The 27,992-nt window shown below is 35.3% G+C and overlaps 1 protein-coding gene across 1 annotated transcript in view; it reads right to left on the bottom strand.

Annotated features, from left to right (window-relative positions):
- Positions 1-26,669, bottom strand: part of AKAP9 (A kinase (PRKA) anchor protein 9) — a gene marked incomplete at its 5' end in the record, with an annotated part of 76,403 nt that extends 49,734 nt beyond the window's left edge. Inside the window, 16 exon segments of the mRNA XM_009078457.1 lie at positions 231-455; positions 1,144-1,494; positions 3,390-3,482; positions 4,333-4,429; positions 4,940-5,138; positions 5,556-5,661; positions 7,136-7,233; positions 7,661-7,799; positions 9,417-9,496; positions 10,204-10,417; positions 11,864-14,308; positions 14,955-15,152; positions 16,103-16,258; positions 18,703-18,873; positions 19,280-19,333; positions 26,625-26,669. Coding sequence (XP_009076705.1) covers positions 231-455; positions 1,144-1,494; positions 3,390-3,482; positions 4,333-4,429; positions 4,940-5,138; positions 5,556-5,661; positions 7,136-7,233; positions 7,661-7,799; positions 9,417-9,496; positions 10,204-10,417; positions 11,864-14,308; positions 14,955-15,152; positions 16,103-16,258; positions 18,703-18,873; positions 19,280-19,333; positions 26,625-26,669 — 4,671 coding nt within the window.
- Positions 26,670-27,992: the final 1,323 nt, after the last annotated feature.

Genomic DNA, 27,992 nt, shown 5'->3' with positions numbered 1-27,992 from the left:
AAGAAATATGTCTTCTATAAACATATGCACATATGTGTCTGTACATATACACACACAACCAGGGGTGGGTGTGTGTGTGCACACAGGAGTGTGTATGCATGGGCATAGCAAAGAGGTGCAGGTCTTTCTATATATATGTACAGATACAAAAGTTATAAATAAGTATAAATGTTCCTGGTAATGTCCATTTCTTAACCCACGTTAACCCACTGAGTTGAACTTCACATTACCTCAGCTAATTGCACTTTAAGACTCTCAAGCTCTGCTAAGAGCTGATCTTGATTTTCTTTCTGACGTTCCATCTGCTGCATGTGCCCATGTCTCAGTAATTCTGTTGCCTGTTGATGCTCCTGATATTGCCGTACCAGCTCCTGCCTCATGTCTTCCAAACGCTCCTCGTACAACAACAGCTGACTTGATGCTTCTGTGTCTGATGCTGTCATCTCACTGTAGCCCTGAAATATTGGAACTATTTTAGCATTTTGTATTCAAAGACCATTTCTAACAAATATTTCAATAAATTTTAGAAAACACTTTCACAAGTTAAAGGAGCTATCATGAATGCATCCTCATGTTGCCTGCTTCTTGGAAGGTCCAGGCTTAGAAGTATTCCCCATTTAAAAGACAAGTTTTTTTAATTAACTGTGAACTGTATCAACTCCTATGCTTTTTATTACTGTGTTTTACTTTATTTATTCCAACTTATCCCCACTCAATGATTGTGAAAAGCTAAATATACACTTTACATATTACTTCTATAATCCCTGTATTCAGTTCATATCCTTTATCACAAGGCACCCAAACTGTTTAGGCATTGTTTTTAATCCGTTCCTTGTATAAACACTAGAATACATTCAAACTTATAAAATCCTTTAAACAATTCATTGTCTGCAATACAGTGAAATAGAATTACCCATTTTCATGTCACAAGTGTCAAATTCCTTTCTTCAGGCATAGCACACAGTAAAGAAGGGAGATAATTAGGTCTGAAGTTGTCAACCTTTTGAAAGGCAAATATTTACATGGAATTTTCATCTTAATTTCTTTCTTTGCATTTTTCTCATTGAAATGGACAGTAAACCCTTTTGAAAGATTATTTAGTGTTACACACTCCCAACTTCTAAAAATTTTTTTTACACTTACCGATGTTTCTTCTGCTGAAAGACCTTTGACATGGGAAAAAAGCTCTCCAGGAATCACTGATTCATGTGTGGTCTGTCCTACTACAGAATCAGGATTGCTATTAGAATGAAGCTGTTCTCCAGACTCTTCACTGAGTTCCTTGCAAAGTGATCTCAATTCTTCTTCATGCTTACTGTCTTTCTCTGCTGCTTTTCCAAGAGGGCTATCAACCACTTCTTCACTGTGTTGCTTTTGAATTTCAAGATGCATTCCCTGTTGATGTACAATTTGTGTTGGTACTTCTTCCTTCTGCCTAGCAATTCCTGACAATTCAGTCTGTTTGGCAAATGCTACACTCATTGACACAATTACCTGAATAAATAACACAACTCTGTATTAGCTCATGCTTCACAGCATCTCCTATTTGCTGAAGAAATCTCATTGATGACTGTCAATAATATAAGTAATAAAAGTTCTGAACTATGATTGTATTTTTTTTATCAGAGGAAAATAGAAAGGTAAAAGAACAGAGACACCCTGTCAGTCTTGCAAACGTTCTGAACTATGATTGTATTTTTTTTACCAGAGGAAAACAGAAAGGTAAAAGAACAGAGACGCCTTGTCAGTCTTGCAAATAGTCACATCTTAAAATACAGACATGCTGTATTTAAGGTAGTTTAATAAACTGTGATGCTATCTTCAGTTACAATCTGTTATTTAGCATGGAATTACCTAGTTTTCTTAAAATAGATTCTGTCAGGCGATTCTAAGAAGTCCTGGCATACTGACATAAGAACAGCTGTGCTAAGCTTTACCTATCTAACCAAGCATTCTTGGTAAAAGCTTGACTGACATGGAATTTTGGGCTACGTAAGGAAAGCAATGCCATGTGCTTGATACTCAGCAAAGGAATTTTACTTGACCAGACAGACACTTCTACTAGCATTAAATAGCTGCAGTTAGAATCCCAGAATCATCAAGGTTGGAAGAGACCTTTAAGATCATCAAGTCCAACTGTCCTCCTAGCAATGACACTGTAACCCCTAAACCACTAAACCTTATCACCCAGCACCAGATCCAGATGCCTCCTAAACACCTCCAGGGATGGTGACTCAAACATCTCCCTGGGCAACCTATTCCAATGCCCGACCACCCTGGTACACACCACACTGTTACAGCAAATTTATTTTTTTTTAGTATCTAGCAACAGGCTGGTAACTTTTGCATTGTTAAGCATCTGCTTCTAACACAAATAAACCCCTTTTCCCATCATGTGAACAAATCTTTTCTAGATTTAGAACACAGCCATCTATAGCATAAGCTACAGAAAGTGTGAAAAAACATAGCATCATAAATATGGAAAGTGTTGCACTTGAAACAAAAACACCTAACTCTTCCTTTCCAGAAAACATTTGCCCTTTGAACTTAAACTGTTCTGAAAAAAATACAACATGCAATCACATACTTTGATTCCCCATTTTCTTGACAAGCAGGTAAGTGAAATGGAACATTTATTCCAGAAATGCAGATCACTGTCATCACCCAGGGCTGACTGGGTGATTCTTCTTAACTCTGACTGCAAATCTTTTTTGGAAATAGTCCTTTATTTTTTCCCATCTTCAATTTACATCAATTTGAATTTTTGTTTACACCATGAATAATGAAAGCAGAGATAATTTTTCATTCTGCAAAGTGGAAACTTCTTTGCAAGTCAGAAAGGAAGTAAATTCACAAACAAATTAATACACTCTATCTATAAAATCTTCATTTTACTTTTCATGTTTTAGAAAAAGTCACTGAATCCAAAAAAAATACACATTTTACACAATATATTAAAATGCACAATAAAATATTATCAGAAAACAGTATTAAACTGTTAAGTGCAAAGTCCTTTCAACCGACCAGCAGTTAAGCCTCTGGTAGCAAGAAAATCACTCTCTAAGTCTCTGGATTTTCTAAACAAATTCTAGTATAGAATATGGTTGCATGTTGTCTGTTTTCTTTGAAGTTTTGAAGCAAAACACCATCACCACATCCCACATGAACAGAAATTATGAGTTAGGAATAGGACAGACAGCTAAAAAAATCCAAAATGTTTCAGAATCTTTTTAAGATTTTCCCATTCAGGATCCGAAAGACAATTCCTTGTAAACAAATCAAACAGAAGTTAGCACATGCTACTGCAACTGTCTTAATTGTCAAAAATGGCAAATAAAAATGACAGCACTTATAAAACATATTTTAAAGCAACAAAATAAAAATAATACCTTTGCTACTTCTTCTTCTAATCTTTCCTGGTACTGCTTTTCTAGCAATTGAATGACATCCAGATCATTCTGCATTTCCATCTCCCTACCAAGCTGTAAGAAAAAACATCAAATCTCAGATCATGTATTTGTGATTCTATTTCATTAATTTCAAGTTTCAATTTGACAGATTTTTTTTCCTCAATTAGGTTTTCTTAATTTCATACAAATCACATAATTTTGAACCACAACTTAGAAAAACCAGCTGTAAGACTTTGCCTTGTTTCTGCTTCAATGTGTGTTTTAAAAGTTGAATTTACAACAACTCTTCTTCCAGTACTATTTGGTTTGTCCAGCACAGTGAAACCAGGTCAGCAAGCACAGGATCACAGTACAAAACAGCATCACTATTTTGCAAAATACAGAATTTTTGAGCCAGGTTTCCAGCACTACCAGAGAGGAATGCATGAGGTATTTCCCATTTGCATTTGGTCTCTTAAGATTACTTTTTCAAAATTTCCTCTAAACTGTGCAGTCTATACTTCAAAAGCACCAGGACTTCACTTTTACTGCTCTTCTTTCACAACTAGTGTTTAAAGAAATGGACAATATTTTAAAGATTCCTTAAGAAATCCCAGTATTTGAATGCTAATTCTCTTACACTTCAGTAAGAAGTAGCCCAGCTCAGATGCCTTGTTTCAGAGATAAAATAAAATCAAAAAATTTAAACCCAGGATCAATAAAGCAAGTTCTATTGTTCATAATTTCCAGAATGTTTTTTCAGCAAAATTTAAATCCTTTTCCTCTAACATGGACTGTCAAGTACTACTTAGCATAGTACTAAGATGACAGCTAATTTAATGCTACCAAATATTAGTCCATATTTAAATTTCATCTTAGAACCCCAAACATCTAAGTTATATCACCCATACATATATTAGATGTCAACTGAGTTACACAATACCTCCAGTGCTTTATCTGTTCTTTTCTGATGAGGATTTTCAGTGCACTTCACTTTCCTGAAGGCTTCTTTTAACTTTATTTCTGAATCCCTGGATACACTGAAAAGGTAAAAAAAGCAGAGGGGAAAGAAAAAAATAATTAAAAAGAAAACAGTATTTCATGGCCTATGACTTGGTGAAAAGTAGACCTCAACTTCACTATGAACTTTATTGCCACATATCATCGTAGAAAATAATCAATTTCAGGCAACTATGTTGACACAAGATGTCTTCAGATGTAAAGGATGGTCCCTGGAGGTTTGAGAGATAAATGTGGTCTGTTGAGTTGAAAGTTTTGAAATTACTGCTATAAAACTCTCATATATGAAATGATATTTACACATTATTCCAATTAACAAATCTTCCTCTATTAACCATAAATGCTGCACTACTTAATTTGCAATGTTTATGCCATTTCTTTGTAAGACACTTTACAGCCATTGAAGGAATAAAGCCATGGAAAGGCAATCTGTTTCAATGAAGTAAAAGATATAGTTTTACTTAAATGGTTACTTGAAACACTTTCTGTACACAGTTCAAAGTTATAAGCAGTAAGGAACTGATCAATACCTTAAGTGGTCAGAGGATATCCCAGCACTTTGAAGTTTATCCTGCAGGTAGCCAATCTCTGTAGTGTACCTCTCTTCACTTTCTTTCAGCTGCTGTTGGAAATAGGACCGGAGGTGTTCCAGTTCTTGAGCATGCTGTTCCTCAAGTTGTCTTTTAAGATTCCCTATCTCCTTCGAACAGTACTCTTGAATTGTAGGATCTGTACATAGGTTAATTGAAGGGGGGATAAGGAAGAGAGAAATTACAGTAAATTAACTTCCTCACAAGTTTTTAGCAGTGATGGACTGAAAAATTAATGTAGTTAAAAAAAAATTCTGACACCCTAACAATTGCTTTCCCATAACAAATATTTGTAACTTTCCATTTTGGAAAATTATATTTTGTTACGAAACCCTGTGAAAAACTGAAAAAGACTAAACCAAAACTCTTTCACGGAACGTAATTCTGAAGTATTTTAGACAACTAATAAAATCAGAATATCATACTGCAAAATCTGCAAAAATCTCTTATGTGCTTCATGCTGTAGTAAGCTATAAATCAATTACAATTTAAAATCACTGTCTTTTCTGTCTATCTGAATATACACACATTAAAAACAGCATATGCATCCTCTTACCCATTAGACTCTGTGAAGGAGTCTGCAGACTTTCCTTTCCTGTTTCCAGATGGATAGGTTCCTCTTCTTTCCTTCTTTCTGAAGAAGATAGTTGTGGTTCTTTGACCTAGAAAATAATCAAGGAAATAGAACTTACAACAAGTTATTGTGCAAAAATATTAATTGCATTACAAACATATAAGAAAGGCTGGTGGCCAATGCGTGAGGGAGTGTAACCAGTATAACAACGTGTTTCATTTTACAGCCTGAATGACCAAGTTATACACTTCTAGCTAGTTGACCAGCCTATGCAGAATGTCCACAGCAAATCTCAAACTCCTCACTCTGGTTATAAACTGTTAAATCATAATTCCTCTGACTCCAGAAGCACTATGCTTCTTCTCCAAGAGGGAGAGGAAGACAGTGGTAATCTCCTCAGGTCCAAGAGGCAGTTTTCACATTCAACTATTCTTTTGTACATTTATATCCATGAATACATGTTACCTGGAAACACCTCTAGATATAATTGGCTAGCGTACTGTATTTAATACATGGAAGTACCTAACTCTAATTTTACTCATAAAGTGTGTCTTTAGGAATCTCATGCCCCTGAGATGACTGTAAAAGTTTGAAGCAAGGAAGAATTTTGGTGGAGGAGGATCAGATTATGGAATGAACTGGACATGAAACAATTTGGTGGTGCCTGATGTGATACACTGAGGAGTGCTAGGGAGTTGGCCCATATTATTGTGAGGCCATTCTCAATTATCTTTCAAAGGTTACAATGGTTGAGGGAGGTTTCTGAGGACAAGATAAAAGCAAGTTATGCTGCTCTTTCGATGTACCTGAACAGACTAGAGAAATGGGCTGAGAGAAACCTCATGAAGTTCAACAAAGGCAAATGCCTGGTCCTGCAACCTAGAGCAGACCAGACCTGTGCACCAATACATGCAGAAGACTGACTGGCTGGAATGCTGCTTTGCAGAAAAGGTCCTTGGTGGACATTAAGTCAGGCAGGAACCAGTTATGTGCCATTATTACAAAAGTCCAACAGCCTCTTGGGCTGCATTCAGGAAGACTCTGCCATCAGGTTGAGGGAGGTGATCCTTCTTCTCCACTTGGCACTGGTGAGACATATCTGAGTGCTGGGTCCCATGCTGCACTCCCAGTATAAGAGAGGAATGGACATGCTGGCATGAGTTCAGCAGAGGGTTACAAAGATGGGCAGCTTAGAGCATTTGTCTTACAAGGAGAGGTTGAAAGAGGTGGGAATGTATAACCTGAAGAAGACAAAGTTGCCCACTGTGTTTGTGGAGTCTCAAAATTTGGACGAACACAGTCCTTGGCAACCTGCTCTACCTGACTGCTTTGTGTGAAGGGTTGGATTAGATGAACTCCAGAGGTATCTCCTAACATCAACCATTCCACAATTCTGTGACATGCACAGCAGCTTTCGCCGTTTTATCAAATCATTGTCTTGCTCTGCCACTCAATCAGGATATATAAACACAATTTCAAACACATTCCTCGCACATCCAGAGGGAATTCATGCAACAGAGAAAATTCAAATGCTCATATACCCATAAGCTATAAAAGTTTACCTGTTTACAATCCTTCATCAGCTGTGTCTGAAGTGCTTTCAGCCTGCTGTACTCTTCCATTATCCTGTGTAGAAGTGCATCCATACGTTCTTGCACAGTTACATTACAGGAAGAACCAGGGACTATAAAAAAAAAAGAAAACAAACATTTTATCATAAATTTTAATACAAGTGATTTGCTCACAAGTTCTTCCCTGAATAACTGTCTGATAAACATTACACGTTATGGAAAGAACTGAAGACAGAGATATGTATGTAGTTTTTTGGTAGAGCTGCTAGCTTCTTCTACAAAAGGAGGAGGAAAAAAAACCCCAACAAACACTTTTTATCACCATTTCCACTATAATGAAAACAGCGTAAGAACGTATCCATAAGAAAAAGTAAAAGCAGTTTAGAATACTGAATAAATCACTAAAACATCTATTTAAGCACATGAGTTAGCACCTGAATAACTAATGGCAAAACTGACAGTGTGAAATACTTGAAATCAGTAGCTTTAACAAGCATGACAGTACAATGTCATTACCTTGAGCTTGACCTCTGTGTACTGGTAATTCTACTCTCAGTTTTTCTTTCACAGCAGCAGGTCTACAGAGAATATCCTGTTCCCTATCACCAACTTCCACAGCAGCTGAAGAATGTTCCTTCTGATTGCCACACAAAACCTGCACATCAAATGAAACAAAGAAAAAAGTAAATTATTTTTTATTAATTTATCAATCACAATTCACAGAGCAGGAAAAACGGTGGGAGGAAAGTAGTATTTTGTGAGTATTAACTTCTATGAAAATATTGGCACAGGTGTTCTGTTGAGTCATAAGAACCTAGACAATCTTTAAAACTCCTGATAAAAGAAGCAGATATGAAAAGGCTCTTCAGCTAAAACATAAATGCAAACATTTTCAAATTGCTATTTAATTTTGAACTGTCAAGTATTAAAATCTTGCAGAGAAAGGTCTCCTTTATTAATGTGGAAAGCAAATTTGCATTGCTAACGTCTCATTCTTAGAAGCTGCAATTTTACTGGGAATAAGGATTCCCTATGGCAGAAATTTGTATCTTTTTAGAGATTACAGCTGAGATTGTTCTTTCAGTGTTGAAAAAACAGGATGAAAGGGTGTGGCATAAGCAAATTCAAGCAAGTCAAGAAGTGAATGGTTCATGCTTGTTGGTGCTATGTGGTCAGCAGAACAGCTGCCAGATTCACAATGGGCAGGCATATGATTTCTGAAGACAAATGATACTTGAAAAGAAATGGCTTGCTCAGAGCACACAGTGGGATTCTTTATTTAAAGATTTTTGGACTCAATGGACACCAAATTCAACTTACAGAAGTAAAATCACAATTTCTCCAAAAGGTCAACATAGAATCATACAGATCACAGCTGTGAAACAACTAATGCCAAAGACTCTCATTCAGCAACTACCTTGTGTGAGCTACCATGGAGTCCTGCTTAATCTCTCCTATGATGGATCTCAAGTAAAAAAGTTCTGCTATCCACTTACCCAAAAAGGTGCTGAAAAAAGTACAGCAACGAAACTAAAAAACCCACAAACACCATCCATTTGAAGTATTGTAGACTGGAATATCATGGCTTATAATGAATTATGAAAGCTGCTTAATCTATCTAGAAATAATTTTAATAAATAACTTGATTGCTGGTTAAAAAGTACCTGTGACGGCCATCAATTACTACTACCCGACAAAAAATAAATATGGCAAAATAATATTACTGGTGGTTGATTCTAGAATAGACTAAAAATAAGCTTCATTTTTTGACTACAATATTTAGCTACTGAAAACAATATAAAGAGCAATTTTATTAGATTCTTTGATACTTTTAAATCTTTGAAGACATGCTGCAGGTAAGAAAGAAATAACTATCTCATTGCACCTATTAGAGGTGATGTTCTGTGCATCGATATGCGTGTGACATCAGACTGCTAAATCAAAAACCTATAACCAGAGACAAAGGCAAAAAAATACTTCCAAACTAGCAGGTATGAGACAAACATTAGAGAGAAGATTAAGACTAGGTATAAGACAAAAGACTTGTCTGGACAAGGACATAAACCAGCTTAGGAATTAAAAATACAAAACCCCTTGCAATGTTACTTTGGAAGCTCAGGTTTAGCAGTCTCTGTTCTGAGATCAATGCAAAGAGAAAAGCTGCAAAGAAATCCTGCAAAAATAATGTAGAAAAATATGATGACTCCCTGTAACAATGATTTTTTGTTTTCTAAATTTTCATTTTCAAAAAGGCTTTTTTGTTATGTCTTACCTGAGAAAGCCTAGAACATTCCTCAGTCACAGCTTCATTCAGTTTTTCTATAAGTCTTTGTGTAGATTTCACTTCATCATCTATGAATACAAATTATTCATATTATTTTTAAACACTAGAGGCACAAGAATTTTTCAAAGGCATAAGATCTTGCCTCAGTGAGACTGCCTCTTCAGCTTTAAGAAGAGCATATGTTTTTTAACTCTCTTTCTTGTTCCGGCATATGGACAGATTCAATTATTATGGTTGAGTTGCATGTTCAAGAGGAGCAACAGATAAGAAATATCTTTCTACATTACTGACCTCTAGAAAAATAAAACTGTACAGGAACATACTGGAGGGCAAAGAACTTATGCCAGAAATTTACAAACAGGCAAATCATGGGATGACAGAAAAAAGCAGGGTTAGAAAGCAATCATGGTAACATAAGAGCTAACAAGACAAAAAATACTTAGATGATGCATTTGCTTATTATTTCAGTAAGGAATACACAACCTTCTACGTGAATCTATTATATAATTCTTTAAAAATCATTGAGTTAATACAAATAAGAAGCAATGAGCTGTAGTACATTTTATTCCTTTTATGCACTTTTTCTTTAGCACTCTGCATAATAGACTACTTGTAATGGGTAAACAACTTGGTACAAAACCACTTCAAAATGCATGATAAAAACAATTTACTGGACAGCTCCAGGCACAAACTCTTGTGCTTGATTGACTGGGATATTTTTAAGACACTGTTTTTCATCTCAAGAGCTTCATTCCCATGATTTCGGTCAAGTTACCTGCTTGTTGAAATTTCAAGGTCTGGAGCTCCAGCTGATGCATTTTTTTAAGATCATTCATCTCTTGTAGATGACTACGAACAAGCTCCTCTTTAAGACTGCAAAGTGCACTCTCTTTATCTGCTTTCAAGTACTCACAGACCTGGTCTACATGAGCTGAATAAACCAGGGATAGGCAAATCCGCTGTGCTTCCATTTGTAGTTGCAAATCAGTCTTTGAATAAAAAGGAACATTTTACAAAAAGTGAGAAACAAGAAAATATCAAGTCCCATCTTTGTAAATTTCTGAGATTAATAATGCGTTGAATGGAATGCTGCATGTATGGTATGCATTAGGCAAATTTAAACACACATAGTTTGGAAAACTGAGTTTTAACAAAGTAGTATGACATTACTTACAAATCAAAGTAAAATGAACAAACGCAATATGCTTCAATTCTTATTTTGCAGAGTATGTTACCAACTACCAACAGAGTAGGCTAAGAAAGTTCACTCCAAATACAGAGAAAAAGACTATCATTAGCCGACCTTAAAAATGTTGATTTCCAAGGCTTGTAGAAGTGTAGTCTGCACTTTGGGGAATGTTACTGCTAAAGGAAAAACATGTTTGGGATATGCTAACAGTGAGCTACTTAGAGCTGAAGTTTGAAAAGGTTTCTAGACACCTCTGGACCCCAATGATTTTTAGCTCTATGGCAGGAAATTGCAAGACCCTTATCAGAGCCTTATAAAAAACAAACAACAAACCCCAAAACATTACAAGGCTGTAGTTCTTTTCTGTAATCTCACAACTGTTTTCAAAATGGTTTTACTTGTGATTTGATTTCTTATGAAATGAATGAACTATAACACAGCATAAAATTAGGCAGGGTGGTATTAGATCATTGTTAGATGGATTTTTGTAACATGAAAAAATACTAAAAAATAGTAGAAGACTGGTTAACATCTAATTCTACAGAACACTGAGTTGCATACATCTTGCAGCATGCTATTCAACTTCACCACCATATATAAATGTAAAGCCAGATTTATTCTGCACCTAATTAAATACTGGTAATTCAACACTTAGCTGTTTATATTGACAAATAACAACCTTTTCCATACTACCTACAATACCAGAAATGCAAGAAAAATTGCTTCAGCAAAATGTATAGACTGGTGAGAATCACACAATACATTTAAGAATTGATAACCACATATATACAAAAATTTTGATAATGTATGATTAGTATTTCACAAGTCTGATATTTCAAAAGTTTGATCAAAGATGACTGATGAAGTTTCATTACTTTTTATACTGTTTGAAGGAGCACTTAGAGAACCGAGAAGCTAATCACACAATAAAAACTTAAGTCCTGAATAAGTTTTCCCCTCAAGTTAAGTGAAATGCTCTATCAAACTATGTAGTACTCTAGTTGTCTCCTCCTTATCTTTTGTTGTTGTTGTTGCTGATTTCATCCTCATATACACTGACTACAATTATAATTTTGGTTATTCATGTAGCCCCTTTTAACCACTGGCCACACTGACACACAGACCCATGAAGACACACACTTGTACTTCGAAGAAGCTAATAGAAAAAACTATGATATAAATTTCCAAATGTGAGCTCCTACAAATTTTCACAGGCAAATTATTTTCTATGCTGTATATAACATACCTGTTCTGATTTTAAGGCATCCACTTGCTGCTGAAGATGATTATTTTCACTCTGTGTAATGGCTGTTAAGGACGTTTCATCTGTCAGCCTGTCTGGCATCCCATGCAAACGCTGTACAAGAGACTGCTGTTCTGGTTTCAGCACTTGCTGGACCTCCTTCCTTTTTGCCATCTCATGACTGCTACCTTTACCCAAACCTAGACTTCCTCTTACATTTGCTCCTTCATCAGCTTTACTTCTTGGACCAGGGGGTTTATTTCTACTTTCAGACACTGGAGCAGCAGCCTTAAGAGATTTTCCTTTAGAGCATTTTGCCTTAGGAGCATTACTACTATTTCCTCTCTGAGCATGGCTAATTGTGACTTCTAGTTCATTACATTTTGCTAAAATTCGCTCTTTCTCATCTTTTAAGGATTTAACTTTTTCATTTAAACGACAAATTTCACTATCCTTCAACTTTAACTGTTCAGAGACATCAGAAAGTCTCAGGGATAGTTCCAGTTTCTCACGCTGGGTGACCTCAAGCTTTTCCATAAGCTCTGTTGCATCTTTCTCAACAACTTCTCCAGCCTCAAATGTGTCTGCCCCAGACACCTTGATTTCTTTACTCCCTTCAAAAGCAGAAGTTTTAGTTTTAAACAAAACTGGTCTATTGCTTTCTAAGTGATGAAGTTTTTCATACAAAGCTTTGAGTTTGCTTTTATATTCAGCTTCCTGCTTCTTCTTGTTATCTTCTAATTCAGTTTTTGCCTTCAGAAGACTTGCACATTCTTTCTGCAGCTCTTTATAATTATCTTCAAGTTTTTTCTCAGTAAATGAAAAGGCATTCTTCTGCCTTTCAGTATCCTCTTGGAGTTGACCATTTTGGTTTCTAAGTTGCTCATTTTCAGTAATCAGCTTTTCTATTCTTTCTTGCAAGTCCAAAATTTCTGTCTTAGTACTAACACTGCTGTTATACGCTACATTTTCTTCAGAGCTTACCAACATACTTTTCAATTTCTCTTCTAGAGTTTTGTTTTCCCCCTTAAGAACATTATTTTGTATTTCTAGTTCTGAACATTTTTTTTGAAGGCTATCTTCTCTCTCCCTCATTTGTTCCCGCATCAACTCCGTTTTAAGCTGCAGCTCTTGAATTTCTTGTTCAAGGGTACCCTTCTCTTTTTCCTCTTGCCTAAGCACTTCAATCTCATTCTGCAGCTCATGGATTTGAAGTGTCATTTCTTCAGATTTAGAAATTACAATAGACTGCTGCAAATCTTTCAGGTTTGAAATCTCTAATATCAACTGATTTTGCTTTGTGATCAAGTTGTCCTTTTCATACTGCATGGCTTCTATCTTTTGGCTCATTTCATTCTGTACCTCATCTAACTGCTGCTTATGGTGCATATTCAAGTTATGTTTAAGGCTTTCCATGCTCACCATGTGCTCTTTTTCTAAGCCTTCTTTAAGTCTGGAAAGTTCCTCTTCATGACTAAACAGAAGTTTTGTTCTCAGTCTCTCTAACTCTGCTTCTTGAGATTCTGCCATCCTGTCCAAAACTGCATCCTTCTCCCTTTCTAGCATTTCAAGTTTTATTTTGTAATTTGTGACTTCTGCCTCGTGTTTTAATTCCAAATCCTTACGAAATTCAGAGGCAGAAGCCAGCTGAGTTTTTAAATCTTCGATCACAACCTGGTATTTTTCAGCTTCATTTACTCTACATTCCATATCCACTATCGTTTGCTTGGCTCTTTGAACCTGCTCCCTTGAAAAATTCAGTTCCTGGAGAAGATCTTCAATTCTAGTTTGTTGAAGAGACTTCTCTGCTGAAATTACTTCCATCTGTTGTGACAACTCTTGCCTTATTTTTTCCCTTTCCTTATCAGCATCTTGCAATTTCACATTCAATTCATTAATTTTAATATTCATTAAGTGCAGTTGATCTTTATTAACATTCTCATTCACACACACACTTGAAGTTTTATCCAATTCTACTTTTTGTTGCAAAAGACGCTGTTCTATTTCCACTGCATGTTGCTTAATTAATTCCTGCTTCATTTGTACAATCTGCTGGCCATGCACTTCATCTAATTCAGCCTGAAGCTGTGCCAGTCTCCTTTGTGTTTCTAGTTCCATTCTCTGCACAATGTCAGCTTCAGACTGGCTGTCTTTAAAACATCGTTTCTGCAGTTCTTCTACAGTTCCCATTAATTGTTTGATTTCATCTGAACATTGTCTTTCTTTCTGTTTATAGGTGGTAAGTTCAATTCTCATATTACTTATCTGCTGGTTCTTTAGTGAAATCTCTTCTTTGGATTCTTCAAGTAATTTACTGACATCTGATAATTTTTCCTTAAGCTGAAATGAATTTTTTTCTTCTTCTCCAAGTTTTGCTTCCAGCTGTTCAATTAATGCTTCTTTTTCTTGTTCTTTACTCAAATCTTCTCCCTCATTTTTGTGTTTTTCCTTTAAAAAAATGAGCAAAACCATGTTCTTATTTTCAACTAATTAGCTGAACACATACAAACATTTGTAGACTCAGCGATTCAGCCTTGCTTAGCAGGCTACTAATAATTTATAAAAAATAAATGTACATTATTTTTTACCTCATTTGGAGGTTTTCTGTACCTTTGGAACAATTGGCAATCCCTGCCCTACTTGCATCATCATTCCTCTCCTCTCCCCAGTGTCTCTAATCACTTCTAACAATATTTACTTTTTTAAGGTAGTTTTAAAATATTTTCCATGAAGAATAATAAAATAAACATTCTTTCCTTAAGGCAGAAAATATTGTTCCAATAGGTAATTTAATTTTTTATTTTTTAAAAAACCATCATTTAATGAAGGCATTCTAACACACAGTATAGTTTCCTAATTTGCCATAAGTATTCCTGCAACCTTTTAAAACATAATACATAATATTGACATAATTTCAGTGTTAAATGATACACATATTACATGTTAGTTAACAGAAGCAGTCCTAAAACCTTAAAATCTTTGTATGCATTTCATGCAGCACACCCCTTATCTGTGCTTTGGCTCTTGTATTTCAAAGGAACTACAAAATCCTGAAAGACTTGAGGAAAAGAGATCTTTATAGTAAGAAACACACCATTTCATATGCTGTGATTTTGTCTTGAAGACATGCAATCTGCTCTTCAAATTCTTCATTCTTTTTCTGATAATTCTTCAGCAGACATTCTTGTTCTTCCAGCTGCTGCTGATGCGAAAGTATCTGTTGCTTGGCTTGCAATAAATCAGCAGCTGTGCAACTATGGCTGGTGTTCCTTAGGGCTTCACTTGCCTGCAACTTTAATATTAAAAACATAAAACCTCAAATACACCAAGGTTTTCAGAAACAGCCTGCACTACATGAAAAAAGAGTGATCTTTTACTTTCTTCTTTTACATCACAAGCTCAAAGACTATTGCAAAAATTTCTAAGTTCTTTTAGAAGGAAGTGCAACATCCTTATTGGTTTGGGATGGCCAACCAATAAAAAGATATTTAACATTTATTAAATACTAATGGTGAGCTAACATAGGACAACAGTGTCTCAGAAGTGTTATTAAGTAATGAATTAACTAGTTGCAACTACAGAGCCCCAAATCAGATTTTAAATAATAAAAACACAGGCTTCAGAATATAATCTACATGAAGCTCAAAATAAGCTTCATAATCTGCTTAAACAGCACAAAATAGTACAATATTCAACAGCAACACTGTAAGCTATAGTCTGCATGTCCACGGCCTCAGTCCTTCTGCTGTTTAGAAGAAATGCTTATCTGAAACTTCACTTTGTTATTTAAATTACCTTCCAACAACAACACAAAAGGCAGTTATGTCCAAAGACATAGTAAAGACTGGGGCAGGAAACTGGGGCCCAGGAAAGTTGATGGCTGAATGCTTTGATTTCAATGAGAGTATGTTGGATTTCTGCCCAAAGCTGTGAGAACTAATTACACAGGTGTTTTTCACCAAGGTAACTGCCATAATTCAGTATTTATCATAAGCTGTTACCACAAACGAGGAAAGAAAACAGACTAATCTTTATCATTCTACAGTTAATTAGTACAATAAATCAGGTACTATAATGGCAACTGTAGGACCAATAAAGTGACTGCTGATCTATGCTAATAGACTAATTCTTAAAAAAAACGCACAAAAAATGTTGTGTTTCTACAGGAAGTAGCTATTTATGGAGCCTCCCTTGCGACACCTATTTTCAAACCCAAATATATATTGCTAGCCTGTAACTTACATGCTGAAATTGAATTTGCAGTTTTTGACTTTGCTCAGTAAGCTCCAAGAACTCCCTCATAGTTTCATCCTTTTCTTTCCGTGCCTGCTGTAGATTAGTAGTGAGCTGAGTGATAATGTCATCTCGTTTTTTGATAGCAGCTTCAAATTCTTGCAGCTATAAAAGGTAAAATTTAAACTAGTAATGCACATGAAAGCCACAGACAAAAAAGATACTAGATAATTTTAGTGAAGTAGGAATAAGTCATCCCTAACCTCTCCATTTAAAAGATATCACACTACTGTAGCATTTATATTTTCACACTCTAGTTGTAAGTATTTCAGAAATAGGTTTTTGTCCCTCGTTTAACAATACATGACCTCTGCATAAAATATAGGTATCACGTAACAAAATCTGAACTCTTAAGAAGGTTAATCAGTTAAATATAAGGCTTGCTTCTAACGTAACAAGTGTGCCCACATAAACAATTTATCATAAAGGAAGTCAGACTACCTACTAATAGAGTTTCAGCAATTTTTTACAACTATTCATGTTCACACACTTTTCCCACAATAAATGCAAGTTATATCATTTCTCACTGAAATCGCAGTAAACTGCATTCACTGTACTAAGAGCATGTAAAAGATACTATGCAGTATCCTACACTGTGATCCCAGAGAAATTATTCATATCTACATGAGAAGACCAGTTCAAGCTGCAAAACTGATACAGCACATTTAATAGATGAATCTTTTGTAATTTGTAATGATGAAGAAATTATAAGAGTAGAAAAAAATCACTTGCAACTGGTTTATTTTTTTGTAGAAATACACTCAGGCAGTCAAATTCTACAACAGTAATTGGCAATACTTTTGTGCACATTTATATAAACATGTTACTCGCTTAAGTCCCTTTGTCAATCTGAACTCATTCAAGGCTAATGGAAGCCTCATATCTACATATTAAAAATTTTTTAGACCATCAGTCACCTTCTGTAACAGATTTGTTTAGAATGCTCCCCAAAAAAAACTTGGCTGAGTTAAATGTTGAGTCTTGGATGTTCACATTGTAATGCTTCTAGATAAGGCTTACTAATTTTAGAGCATAAGAACATAAAAACCAAAAGTCACACTAGAAGCCAAACTAGGCAAAGAATTTGAGGAAATTCTTTTAAGGTTCTTTTCAGAACACTGGAGTGAACTGCTACTTTAAAATCATGGGCCCAATGAACAGATCAGATCAGGTATGTCACACCTTTGTTCTTGCATCTGTTCAATGAAATCAAATAAGTAAATTTGCCAGTTCCAATCCACACGTTATATTATTTTCAGCTGTTTTAATTGCAGCTTTGTTCTTGATAAACAGGCAGAACTGATACACACAACTATCTTCCCCACTTCCCTTTTACAATTCTTTTGTTTCTTCTGAAAAATAAACCATACGCATTTCTCAACTGAGATATTATGCACTGTACCACAATCATAGAAAAATATGATGCAACTACTAAAATATTATTGTGCCACAGCCCAAATCCCCAAAACACCCATTTTGTTTTAATGTATTTTTATTTTATTTTTAAAATTGTAATTATAGCCATTTAAAAAACGCAGACAATTTCATTTTCAGCATTGTCAGGAAAAACTAACAGTAGTTACAATTGTAAGAAACTAAAATGTTTATGTTCTTTATTATGCTATAATTATGACTATTATGTTTAGCACAACAGATACAAGACACGATAATTAAAATTCAACACCAGACAAAGGAATGATAAACCACCTCTTCCAGGGTAACCACTGAACTGGTGGTATGGTGGAAAACACAACATCCATTTTCACAGATAAAATACAAATGAAAGCAGAAAAAACTATAACTATGCAATAATAACAGTGAAAATAACTGAGCATTAGAACATTTGTTTTTATTATTCTATAGTACTTTGCAAAAAAATAGAAAAACACAGTGGCATGACCTGAATCCAAATTAAACAACAGACAAGTAAGACATGAAACACAACAAAGCACCGACTTGAGTGTAATGCACTACCTTGCTTAAACTGTAAGCATATTCTCTACTTCAAAACCTAACTTTCAATTCCAATAGCATTTCTAAAGTAAGAAATGCTTCCCTGTAAACCATATTATTATATGTTTTAAATTAAAACATTCTGACACAGTTGTGTTTGCATTCCTGTCTGTGAAGTCTGGCATACAAATGCATTTTGGTTCAGTTATAATATTCCTTAGGATACAAAACCAGAGGGTTTTTTATCTTGGAGGAAAAGGAAGGTATTAAAGAAATGCACTTTGCACAACTAGAGAAGAACTAGGGCGTTTTCCCGAAGAAAATTGTCTTCCCATTCCTGATTTGAAGAAAGCCACTGCAAAGAAGACTGGAATTTTAGTCACAAAATACATAGAAAAAGGACACACAATGGAAATGCCATTCAGAGTACTAGAGCACATGGTATATGATTGAAAGAAATTACATGTAATTAATTCTGTATCACACACTGACTGTCTTCTGAACAGCTGCCACTAAGTGTGACCTCTTTCTGGTGATGCTCTGCATTTTTGCACGTAACCAAATAGCAAGTAGAAAGCAACATAAGGTAATTATACCTGTTGCAATCCTTCTGTACCATACGCTGCCCTCATTTCTTCTATCTCTCTGTTTAGCTCTTCAATCTCCTGCTGTTTCCCAGCCAGTTCATTCTCCATCACCTCTAGGTGCGTGTGTGAGTGCTGCATTCCATGCTCTGAACGAATCTCTCCAACTCCAAATTCTTCTTCCTAAATTAATCCAAGTTCCTTTACATGCCATTTTTTATGTTTCATCACAGCAAATAAAGTCAAATAACAAATTCTGTACCAAATGCCACCTTAGAACATTAACATACAATACAGCATCAAAGATCTTATTGCCATGGTAACCTCCTCTGTTAGTATAATTCACACCTCAAAAAGCACTGACATAAAGCATTTGTGCAAGTTCTGCTTTATAATCTTAGCCTTAATAGACGAATAAATTGGTTTGCATTTTAAGTTTAATGATACACTGTAACGCAGAGCAAACAATGCAGATGCAGAGCACAGCATGCAAAATAAAGTATTAGTCAGCCACACAGTTTCTGCTCAAAACAAATTCAGGTTTTTAGTACACCCCATTAGTATCATGATTCAATTTGCAATACTGTACCCTGATTAAGTCTGCAGGTATAGCTGTTCTTGTCACAAAACTGCAACCATTTACCTGTATAAAGACAATTTCTAAATACATTATTTGAAATAATGCTTGGTTTCTACTTTCCATTTATTTGAATCTTACGTGGCGATTCCTGCAGACCCATGGGAACTTTTATGCGACAAAAATTTATTTCATTTGAAATACAAAATAACTTTATATATAGCAAATTGCCTCAAAGTAAGCATAGGTAACATGTAAAACACCAAAATCTGCAAAAATAAACACCACTGTCTAAAACTAAAAACCTTATTAGAAGTCTAAACATCTAGAGAAAACAAAGGAATTCAGATTTAAAGGTCAATGCAAAGCTTTGTACTTTAAATTAAAATTATACTATTGCCTTTTGAATTATATGTTTACTATTTCTAAACATTACTGAACATAATTATGGTTTCTGAAAGATTTTTGTACACCACGAGATTTACTCCTTCTCAAAGTCACCTCTCCCTTGATAGGGGATGAAAAGCAGTATCATAGACACCCATCTTCAATTCGAAGGCATTTTGTAAAATTGAAAAAGAGCAGAAATGATATATTTGACATAAGACATTGGAAAAAAAAAAAGTCCTCTCACTCATCTAACACTGTGAGCCCTTTCAACGTCTATGAGACTTTTGGTCCTACAGACTGTGCAAAACAATAATGATGATTCTCCAAAAGGCAAGCTGAAGCCAAAGAAGCAGTTACTAGTTTTTAAAAAAATCATCCGAATGAAAAGAACATGCTGTGTACTTGTGAGTAACCATAAAACAGACAACCAGGCTTTAAAAAGAGCAGACCAACACATAAAAATGAGAAAGCAAGAACAGTTATATTCCCCTCCGAGCTGTTTATTACATCAGAGCCTGAAACAAAAATAATGGTACTAAAAATGGAAAAGCATAATAGTATTTCAGACCCAAATACTATGTTTATAGCAAAAAAAAAAGAAGCAATACTGCTTAGATATCTGTCATAGATCAGGGCTTACTTACAAAGGACTATCATGCCTGTGCAAATCAATAAGTGCACTGCTATAAATGGGATCAATATAGTCATGCAGTTTGTATTGAGAGAACGAATAAATCTGCATTAGAGAAGAACTTGCAGAACTGACATAGTGCCCTTGCAATTTCTGAATTTCTCAGTAAAAAGAAGAAACCACAGAGAGATGAGTACCTTATTTTTGAAAGAATAAAGAAAATTGCATCAAACAGCAGTCCAGGCAACTCATAGAGGCACTGTATATTGTTTGTGTATTGCCAGATGTTTCCTTTACGTTCAGACAGACAAGTGTGTCTCCATGGCGCCTGGCACCAATGCCTTTATTGAAATTTTGACTCATGTCCCAGATTAATAACACTAGTAGTTGAACAAAAACTCTACTATGAGATCCTTCTTTGCCCCTTTTTAACTCTCATTTTACTTAGGCCTAATTGATAAAGATGTAGTGTGTGATTCTTGTAATCTACCACAGTGGACACACTTCTCTTCCTGTCAATCACTGCTCTGAGCAACAAAGACTTTTGGATGCTTTATAACAACAGCTAATAGGAAACACACAAAAGCCTTATCTCATTAGATGTTCCAGACTCCTTAGCAGCTGAAAATTCTACACAAAACCTTTAATTTATAAAAGGGATTTTGCTACACACACTCATAACAACTGTCTGCAATGTCAGAAATCCTGCCCCATTTCACAGGAGCCTAGCTCTTAGACATCACACAAGTGAGCCATGGTAACATGGTAGTCCATGCTGTTTCTCATCTGATACCTTCTTCTTTCAAATGCCTTATGTCTTCCGGCAAAGTGCAAGTTGAAATATGGCAAGTTGAAACACGGCAAGACCACAAATTGCACAGCAATCTGTGAAAAAAGCCACAGCAGTATGTATTCTGCAATATATGAATTCTGTACCCAGATGCCAACTTGAGTATTAGTCAAGGACTACACAAGGCCTACAGGACTCCTGTGTTTTGTCTTATGGCCCCAGTGATTTACCCACAGGGAAATCTTCTGCAAGTCCATAAATACTCTTAATGTAGATTCTTACAATTTCTTCTTTCAAAGCTTTGCAGTTCACCTTTAACCCTGAAACATCCTTATGCTTTAATACCTTATGATGTGCTTAGTTACATACCCCAGCAAATGATTAAACATTTAAAGAATCACATTGCATAGCATTTTAACATAATGGAAGCAAGAAGTAACGAGCTCTGGAGAAAAATGCATAAGCAAATAATCACAAATTCAGAAAAGATTAATTTTTACAATGCATTAGCTACTCAGCAGCAACAGTTTTGGTGAACAAAAGGTATGAAATGAGTGAAGGTTGTGGAAGTCCCACAAAGGACATTCTGTCTGATTGTTCTTCCTTCCTTGTACTTTCAAAATAATTCACAGAAATAGTATTTACTATCGTAAAGTAAAATATAATGTACACCCTATTGGCCAAAAATAATTCTAAAAATATGTACTGTATCAGTAAATTCACATGCTTAAGTCAAGTGAAAGGAATCTTTGTGAGAAACAGGGAAAACCAACTTCCAGCACTGAATTAAGGCAGCGATTCCTGACAACTGCCACCAGAGGTCAGGATTAAATTTATTAAATCACCGTATCCCTTTTAAGGTTCCTTAGACCCTGGAAGATCTGAAATTGTACCTCAGAAATAGCAGTAGTAATATATAATGTGTCACTACTTACAACATGAATGTCAGTACTACAGAGAATTCCCTTTATAAATAGAAAATTAATGCTCAGCATAAATCAATATATACTGTTCAATCACTGGAAAATGTAGAAAATACCTTAATGCATGAAAAGAATATAATCTATTACATATGGGCACGCAGAGTTCTGATTAAAATAGTTCTTTGATTCAGCAGTAGAAATATACAGAAGCATCTGGAAGAGGTTAACAATTTTACCTCATGTTTTATTCCCTCCTCCCTGCCCCTTCTTTTACATTTTGGACATCTGATTCCTTCATAAAAATTAAAATTTAGACTTGTAAATGTTCTTAGGCACTCCTCAATTTTCTAGTTATGTCACAACTGACTATATGAAACTTAGTAAAATTAGCAATTAGACCAACTTGGGAAAATGAATTTCAGGGTACTTTTGGGGGTTGGGTTTTTTTAATACTCAATAAACAAAAGCCATTTTCTGTTTGTGATCAAAATAATTACAATCTTATAATATAACTAAGGTTAGTAACTTCTGAAGGATAACAATTGATGGCTTTTTAAAACACTCTGGCTTAATATATTTTTCTATATATTAATACCAACAGGTTTCTTTACATGGTACTTAAGGTTGAGGCATTGAATTTCATTAAAATTTAAAAAAAAAAACAAAACAATGAACAACTGGTAGAGTTCATATTAACCATATTTTCAGAGGCACACTTTGCAAACTGGAAAGAGTCAATAAGAGGGGAAAAAAAATCAGATGGAACAGTCTTTCCATTATACCTGAAAGTTCAGGCATATGGAAAATGTACAGGGGCAACTTTACCTTCCACAGTAAGAAAACCCTCAAAAACTAACTGTTGGAAAATGCCTAATTTCCCTTAGTTCTGAGTTTAGACCACAACCTTAAATAGCTGACCAGCATGATAACTTAATTTAAGATTACACAGATAGGTGTTACTATTGCTCAAATTGAACAATTTGTCCTAAAAGACATGCTGGTAATATGAAGGACTCACAAGTCTTCAGTTTGGCTACTGCTGTTGATAGCGCAGGTATTTTGAAAACTGGCAGAACAAAACGGAACAAGAGACTACATTTACAATAAATTTCCTTCAAGACCAGAATTCATATATAAACATACACTGGTTCCTTCTGGTTTGTTCAGACAACTGTTACTGGCTTATAATTGTGCGTCTGGTAAGTCTCTGAAAGAGGAAAATACACATCACTGAATTTTATCCCATTCCTCAAGAGAAGGGGATGAAGAATTAAAAACACCTGACTAATTTCATCGACTACAGCAAACCAAACTGTTTATGACCTATTTCAATTTGAGGCACAAAAGTCAACATAATTTCTGGCAAAAAACCCACTGAAAATAATACCAATGGTTCTAACCAATGAGGAAAAAGATGATCAACAGGCCTAAGTTTCTACAAATGTGTGGTTTCTCAGCATTCCAAAAAAAGGAAGTCATGTATGTAAAAAAACGTTAAGCCCAAAATTTTACACAACTTCCTAATTATGCTGTTACAGACAAAGTTTAACTTATTCTTATCTTCTTCAACTGAAAAGGCTTCAGATCATTTTATTTACAGTGTGGCCATGAATGCAAGCAGAGCTTTTAATAATAAAATTAACATTACAGCTAATATGAAACATATTGAAAATTCAGTTCCTAAAATACATGCATTCCTAAACATGTTGTCTCCCCACCTCAGATATCAACCAATTGTAATGAACTGGAATTAAAACAAGCTTATTAAGATAGCAACTCTGACCACTTGAGCTTGTTCACTTCACCAGGTCCAGTATCATGTTACTATTCACAAGTTATGTGCTGCTTCTATATATCCAAGCGGGAGAATAGCCTAGAAATGCATCTGTCATTGCATTTTTAAGGAAATCTGCAATTTTTAAAAGCAACACTCAGAAGGCAGTTTGACTGCAATTCTGTTGTCTTCAGTATCTGAAGAACTGCTCCATAGGCACTTACAGAACTTTGAAGAATGAAGCAGGGTAAAATTAAGTGTTTGGATGTGAAACTTAATTTTCAGCTAAAAGCTTTGAATTCAGCTGATACTAATCCCAAAACACTAAAATCAGAACATATCTACAATTACCATGAGGCATTATACCAGATCTTTTCTGTATCCTGCCACCTTGAGCAAAGACATGTTTTCCTGAGCTTTTGCCATCAGTCTCCAACACTGCTTCCTACCACCTCAAAAGTGACCAAAATTTCATAGTCGTATTTCATTATTTATTTAATATGTTTCACGTCTAAAAACACATGAACATCAATGCCATTGTCAACTGTTTTCAAGGATTCATTCTTCACATACTGCAAATTCCATTTCAAAGTAAACACATACCATGGTGATGCATATTCTACAAAGGTGCAGTAAGGTCATAGCAGTTGTTCAGAAGTGTTATCTGCTACACTCTCAATGGCAAACTGTGCACATACTGCCCTACCACCTTACTGTGGAGAAAGCAAACTCAGATTCTTTTCATTCTTTGCTACTTTAATTCATTGGACAAAATAAATCATGATTTATCTATGAAAAGTACTAAATCTTTCAACTGATTTTTTTCCCCCCCAGGTAGTTTTCTTCAATCCCTTGAATCTATCCCTCCATAAAAATAATTTTTTCTTTCTTTCATTTACAGCACTCCCTAGCAGCTCTACTGGAATCTTTGATTCCAAAAATGCCAATCTCAGACGTATTTTTATTTCAAATTTGATCACAAAAAACATGCCATAGGAACAAATGCAACTGACCAGACCAAGGGTCCACATGTTTCAGTATTCTGTATTTGAAAGTAACCAATAATGAATGTGAGAGAACATTTCACCCAAATGCCTTCTACCAGCACACCAGGAGAAAGTGAGGGTGCTTACAAACAATGGCAGGAGGAAGAAGCGGGTGACACAAAGAGTCAAACTGCAGAATAGAGGGACAGGAAAAGCATTGAGCTAAAGGCTGAGACCAACTCTGTGGAGGACACTGTAACTGGGATCTGATGAGTGAGGTTGGAAAGAAAAACTACTGCTTGCATCTTAGGTCAAGTTGAGTTGAAAGTTAGGAGGACTCCAACTTAAAAATAGGGAATTAAAGAGAAGAGGTTTTCACAGGAGAGGGAGGAAAATTATTAAAATCAGAAAGAAGGAAGACAATGTTTGGACTAAGTTGAAAAGGCTGGGAAAGAAACTGGGCTTCGGAACAACCGAGGAAGGCAAAGGAAGAATAGAAAAAGGCTGAAAAGACAGAGCTAAGAAATGGAGAAAGGAGAAAAACGAGATAGGCAAGGGAAGGTGAAAAGACTGACAAAAGTTATTACAGAGAAAGGAAGAATTTACAAAACACTAGGGGATACAAAACAGATGCAGATTTGATCAACAGAATAGGCTGGAAGGAGGAGCAAGTGAGGACTGATCATTTGTTGTGAAAGAAAAGTCATTCCCATTTTCAGGGAATGCCCAGACTGCAAATTGGGACGACTTTCCTCTTGCACCATGCCGTGTGACAGGTCAGGAACACACAGTCTGCTGTGCATATTCCTTAGGCTTCATGATAAGCAGTTATAATATCAGCATGGAAGAAATAGTTACACTAATGCATTGCCATCTTCTCTTTAAAAAAGGCGAAATCAAGAGAGGAACAAAGTATTCTAAACAAAATTTACTTCAGCGATGAGACTCATTTCATTACTTCATTCTCTATTACTTGCTGACAAGCTTAAGATTCTGGGGTGTATTTTGAAGTGCTTAGCAGAGAGACCTGAAAGCAACTCCCTGACTGTCCCTACAGAAAGCAATTGCTTGAGACGTTAAAATTTTTTTTAACTAGAAACAATTTTTAACATATTCAGATACTCTATAGCTAATTCCTTGCAAGCATGTTCTTGACCGACACTTATGCATGTGGTAGTTTACTACTTACAAACACAACAAACTGTTTTATTTGACAGGAACAAAGTTCCATATATGCTAGTACCCTCTGGCGTGAGAGAGATGAGTTGGAGATGGCAACGTGTGGTGGGTTGACCTTGGCTAGTGGTTAACCCTCCACCACAAACACTCCCCCCACCAGGAGAGAATTGGAAGGGCAAAAGCAACAAAAATTTATGGACTGAGATAAAGACAGCTTAGTAAGTGAAAGAAAACAAAACAAAACATTCAAACAAACAACAAGCTATACAAAGACAGTCACTCACCTCCTGCCACCAGCAGACTGACAGCCAGTCTGAGCTGCTTTGAAACTCATTAAAATGTAATTGACTTGTTAAATAGTTTCCCACAGAAAATTAGTCGAAATTATGCACAGCCACTACTCCAGTGGCAATACAAAGCATTAATACAACCTTAAGGATGACCTTGTTACAATGGGTTATGTATCTATTGCATTATTGATCACAGTAGCTATCCCATTATGTAGCTGACACAATGCTTGCTTTAACGGCACATCATACCCGTAATAACATGCAACAGCCTTGTGTGTAATAGCATGTCTGCTCTGGCTTTCCTTCTCTGTTTCAAAAACTGCACAGCATTGCAGCAAACATGCAACAGAAAAAGTTGAAAGAAAAGTTAGGAGAATTGTTACTTCAGTCTTACCTCAGAACTGTAATCTTCTACTGTAGTGGAAATTTCACTTTCCGGCTAAAATAAAATATTAAAATATTTACAATGATGGCACTCTAAAAATATTAAACAAGACATTTTCCATCTGTTTCTCAGAATATATAGTATTTGAAAATATCAAGGTGTACATGAATTCAATAAGAGTATAAATACAGTGAAGGACACCTTCACTTCCTTGAAATCACAGCTTTAAGAAAGTAAAAGTTACTTTGCTGTTGAGCTATGATCATGGTAACATTATAATTACATGACAAAATTTTGAACAACCTGCAGGTACAAAATTATAGTTTGGAAATGTAACTTATTTTGGGGAGTTTTGTTGCTGGTTTGGGGTTTTTTTTAAGAATTAAAGAAAGAAAAGAAATAAGGAGTGCCATGGAAAGGACTTGTCTCTCATAGATCGATTTCACCTGATTAGAAACTTCGCTGGCTTAAGAACACAACTGTATACAGTGTCATTTTCACACATGACAAGTGTTTTGATGTTGACTTAAAATTTTAAAAACAAACACTCATATAAGCCTTCAGCTTCCATGAAAACCAAGGAAAGGCAAAAGGACAAAGACTCAAAACTTGTCATCTAATGAATTAGAGGAACTAAAGGAACAAAGCATTAACAAACTGGGCAGATGCCTGATTAAATATGTTGCATCTTGATGAACTACATAAATGTATCAGGTTTGAGACTCAAAATGTTAGTAGGAAAATATGCAAATTAATTATATAAGGTGCACTGTCGAGGACTAAGTGCACTTTCAAACTCAGAAAGTATAACTTTGAGTTAGAACTACGTTAGTAGAAAGGGTAGATAATACTTTTCCAAAAGTCACTTAACATGTTAGGCAGCCTCACCATAAATCAGTCTCAACTTTACACTGAATTCTACCAGGCTTATTTTCAAAGGAACATAGTCAGTTATGCATCAGTAGACATAAGTGAAATTTAAAATGTCAACTGTGTGTTTTGTTTTGTTTTTAAAGAAAACTGACACTCAGACCTAATGGAGAGCTCTTCAGCTTTTACAATCCTGACAACATTGATTCTACATATGTTGAATCCAATATGCAGCCCCAAAATGTAACTAACCTAAAAAAGACTATTATTTTATGTACAGAATGTAGAAAACTAACGAAAAATACTAATGTGGAAGTTCACACAGTGTATATAATTTTAAAAATAAAAAAGGTCCACCTTAAGCCACAAACTGAAAGAGAAATCAAAATTATGTTTTATAACTCTAGGGTGACGAGTGTTTCTGCTATGGAATACACAATTAATATTCAAAAGATTTCTTTCTTTTATAAAAACATATTTTAATTCATATAATATATATTTTTCTAT

The sequence above is a fragment of the Acanthisitta chloris genome, unplaced genomic scaffold, assembly GCF_000695815.1.
Source record: "Acanthisitta chloris isolate BGI_N310 unplaced genomic scaffold, ASM69581v1 scaffold17677, whole genome shotgun sequence".
Classification (NCBI taxonomy): Eukaryota; Metazoa; Chordata; class Aves; order Passeriformes; family Acanthisittidae; genus Acanthisitta; species Acanthisitta chloris.
This window is presented reverse-complemented; position numbering and strand designations above follow the sequence as displayed.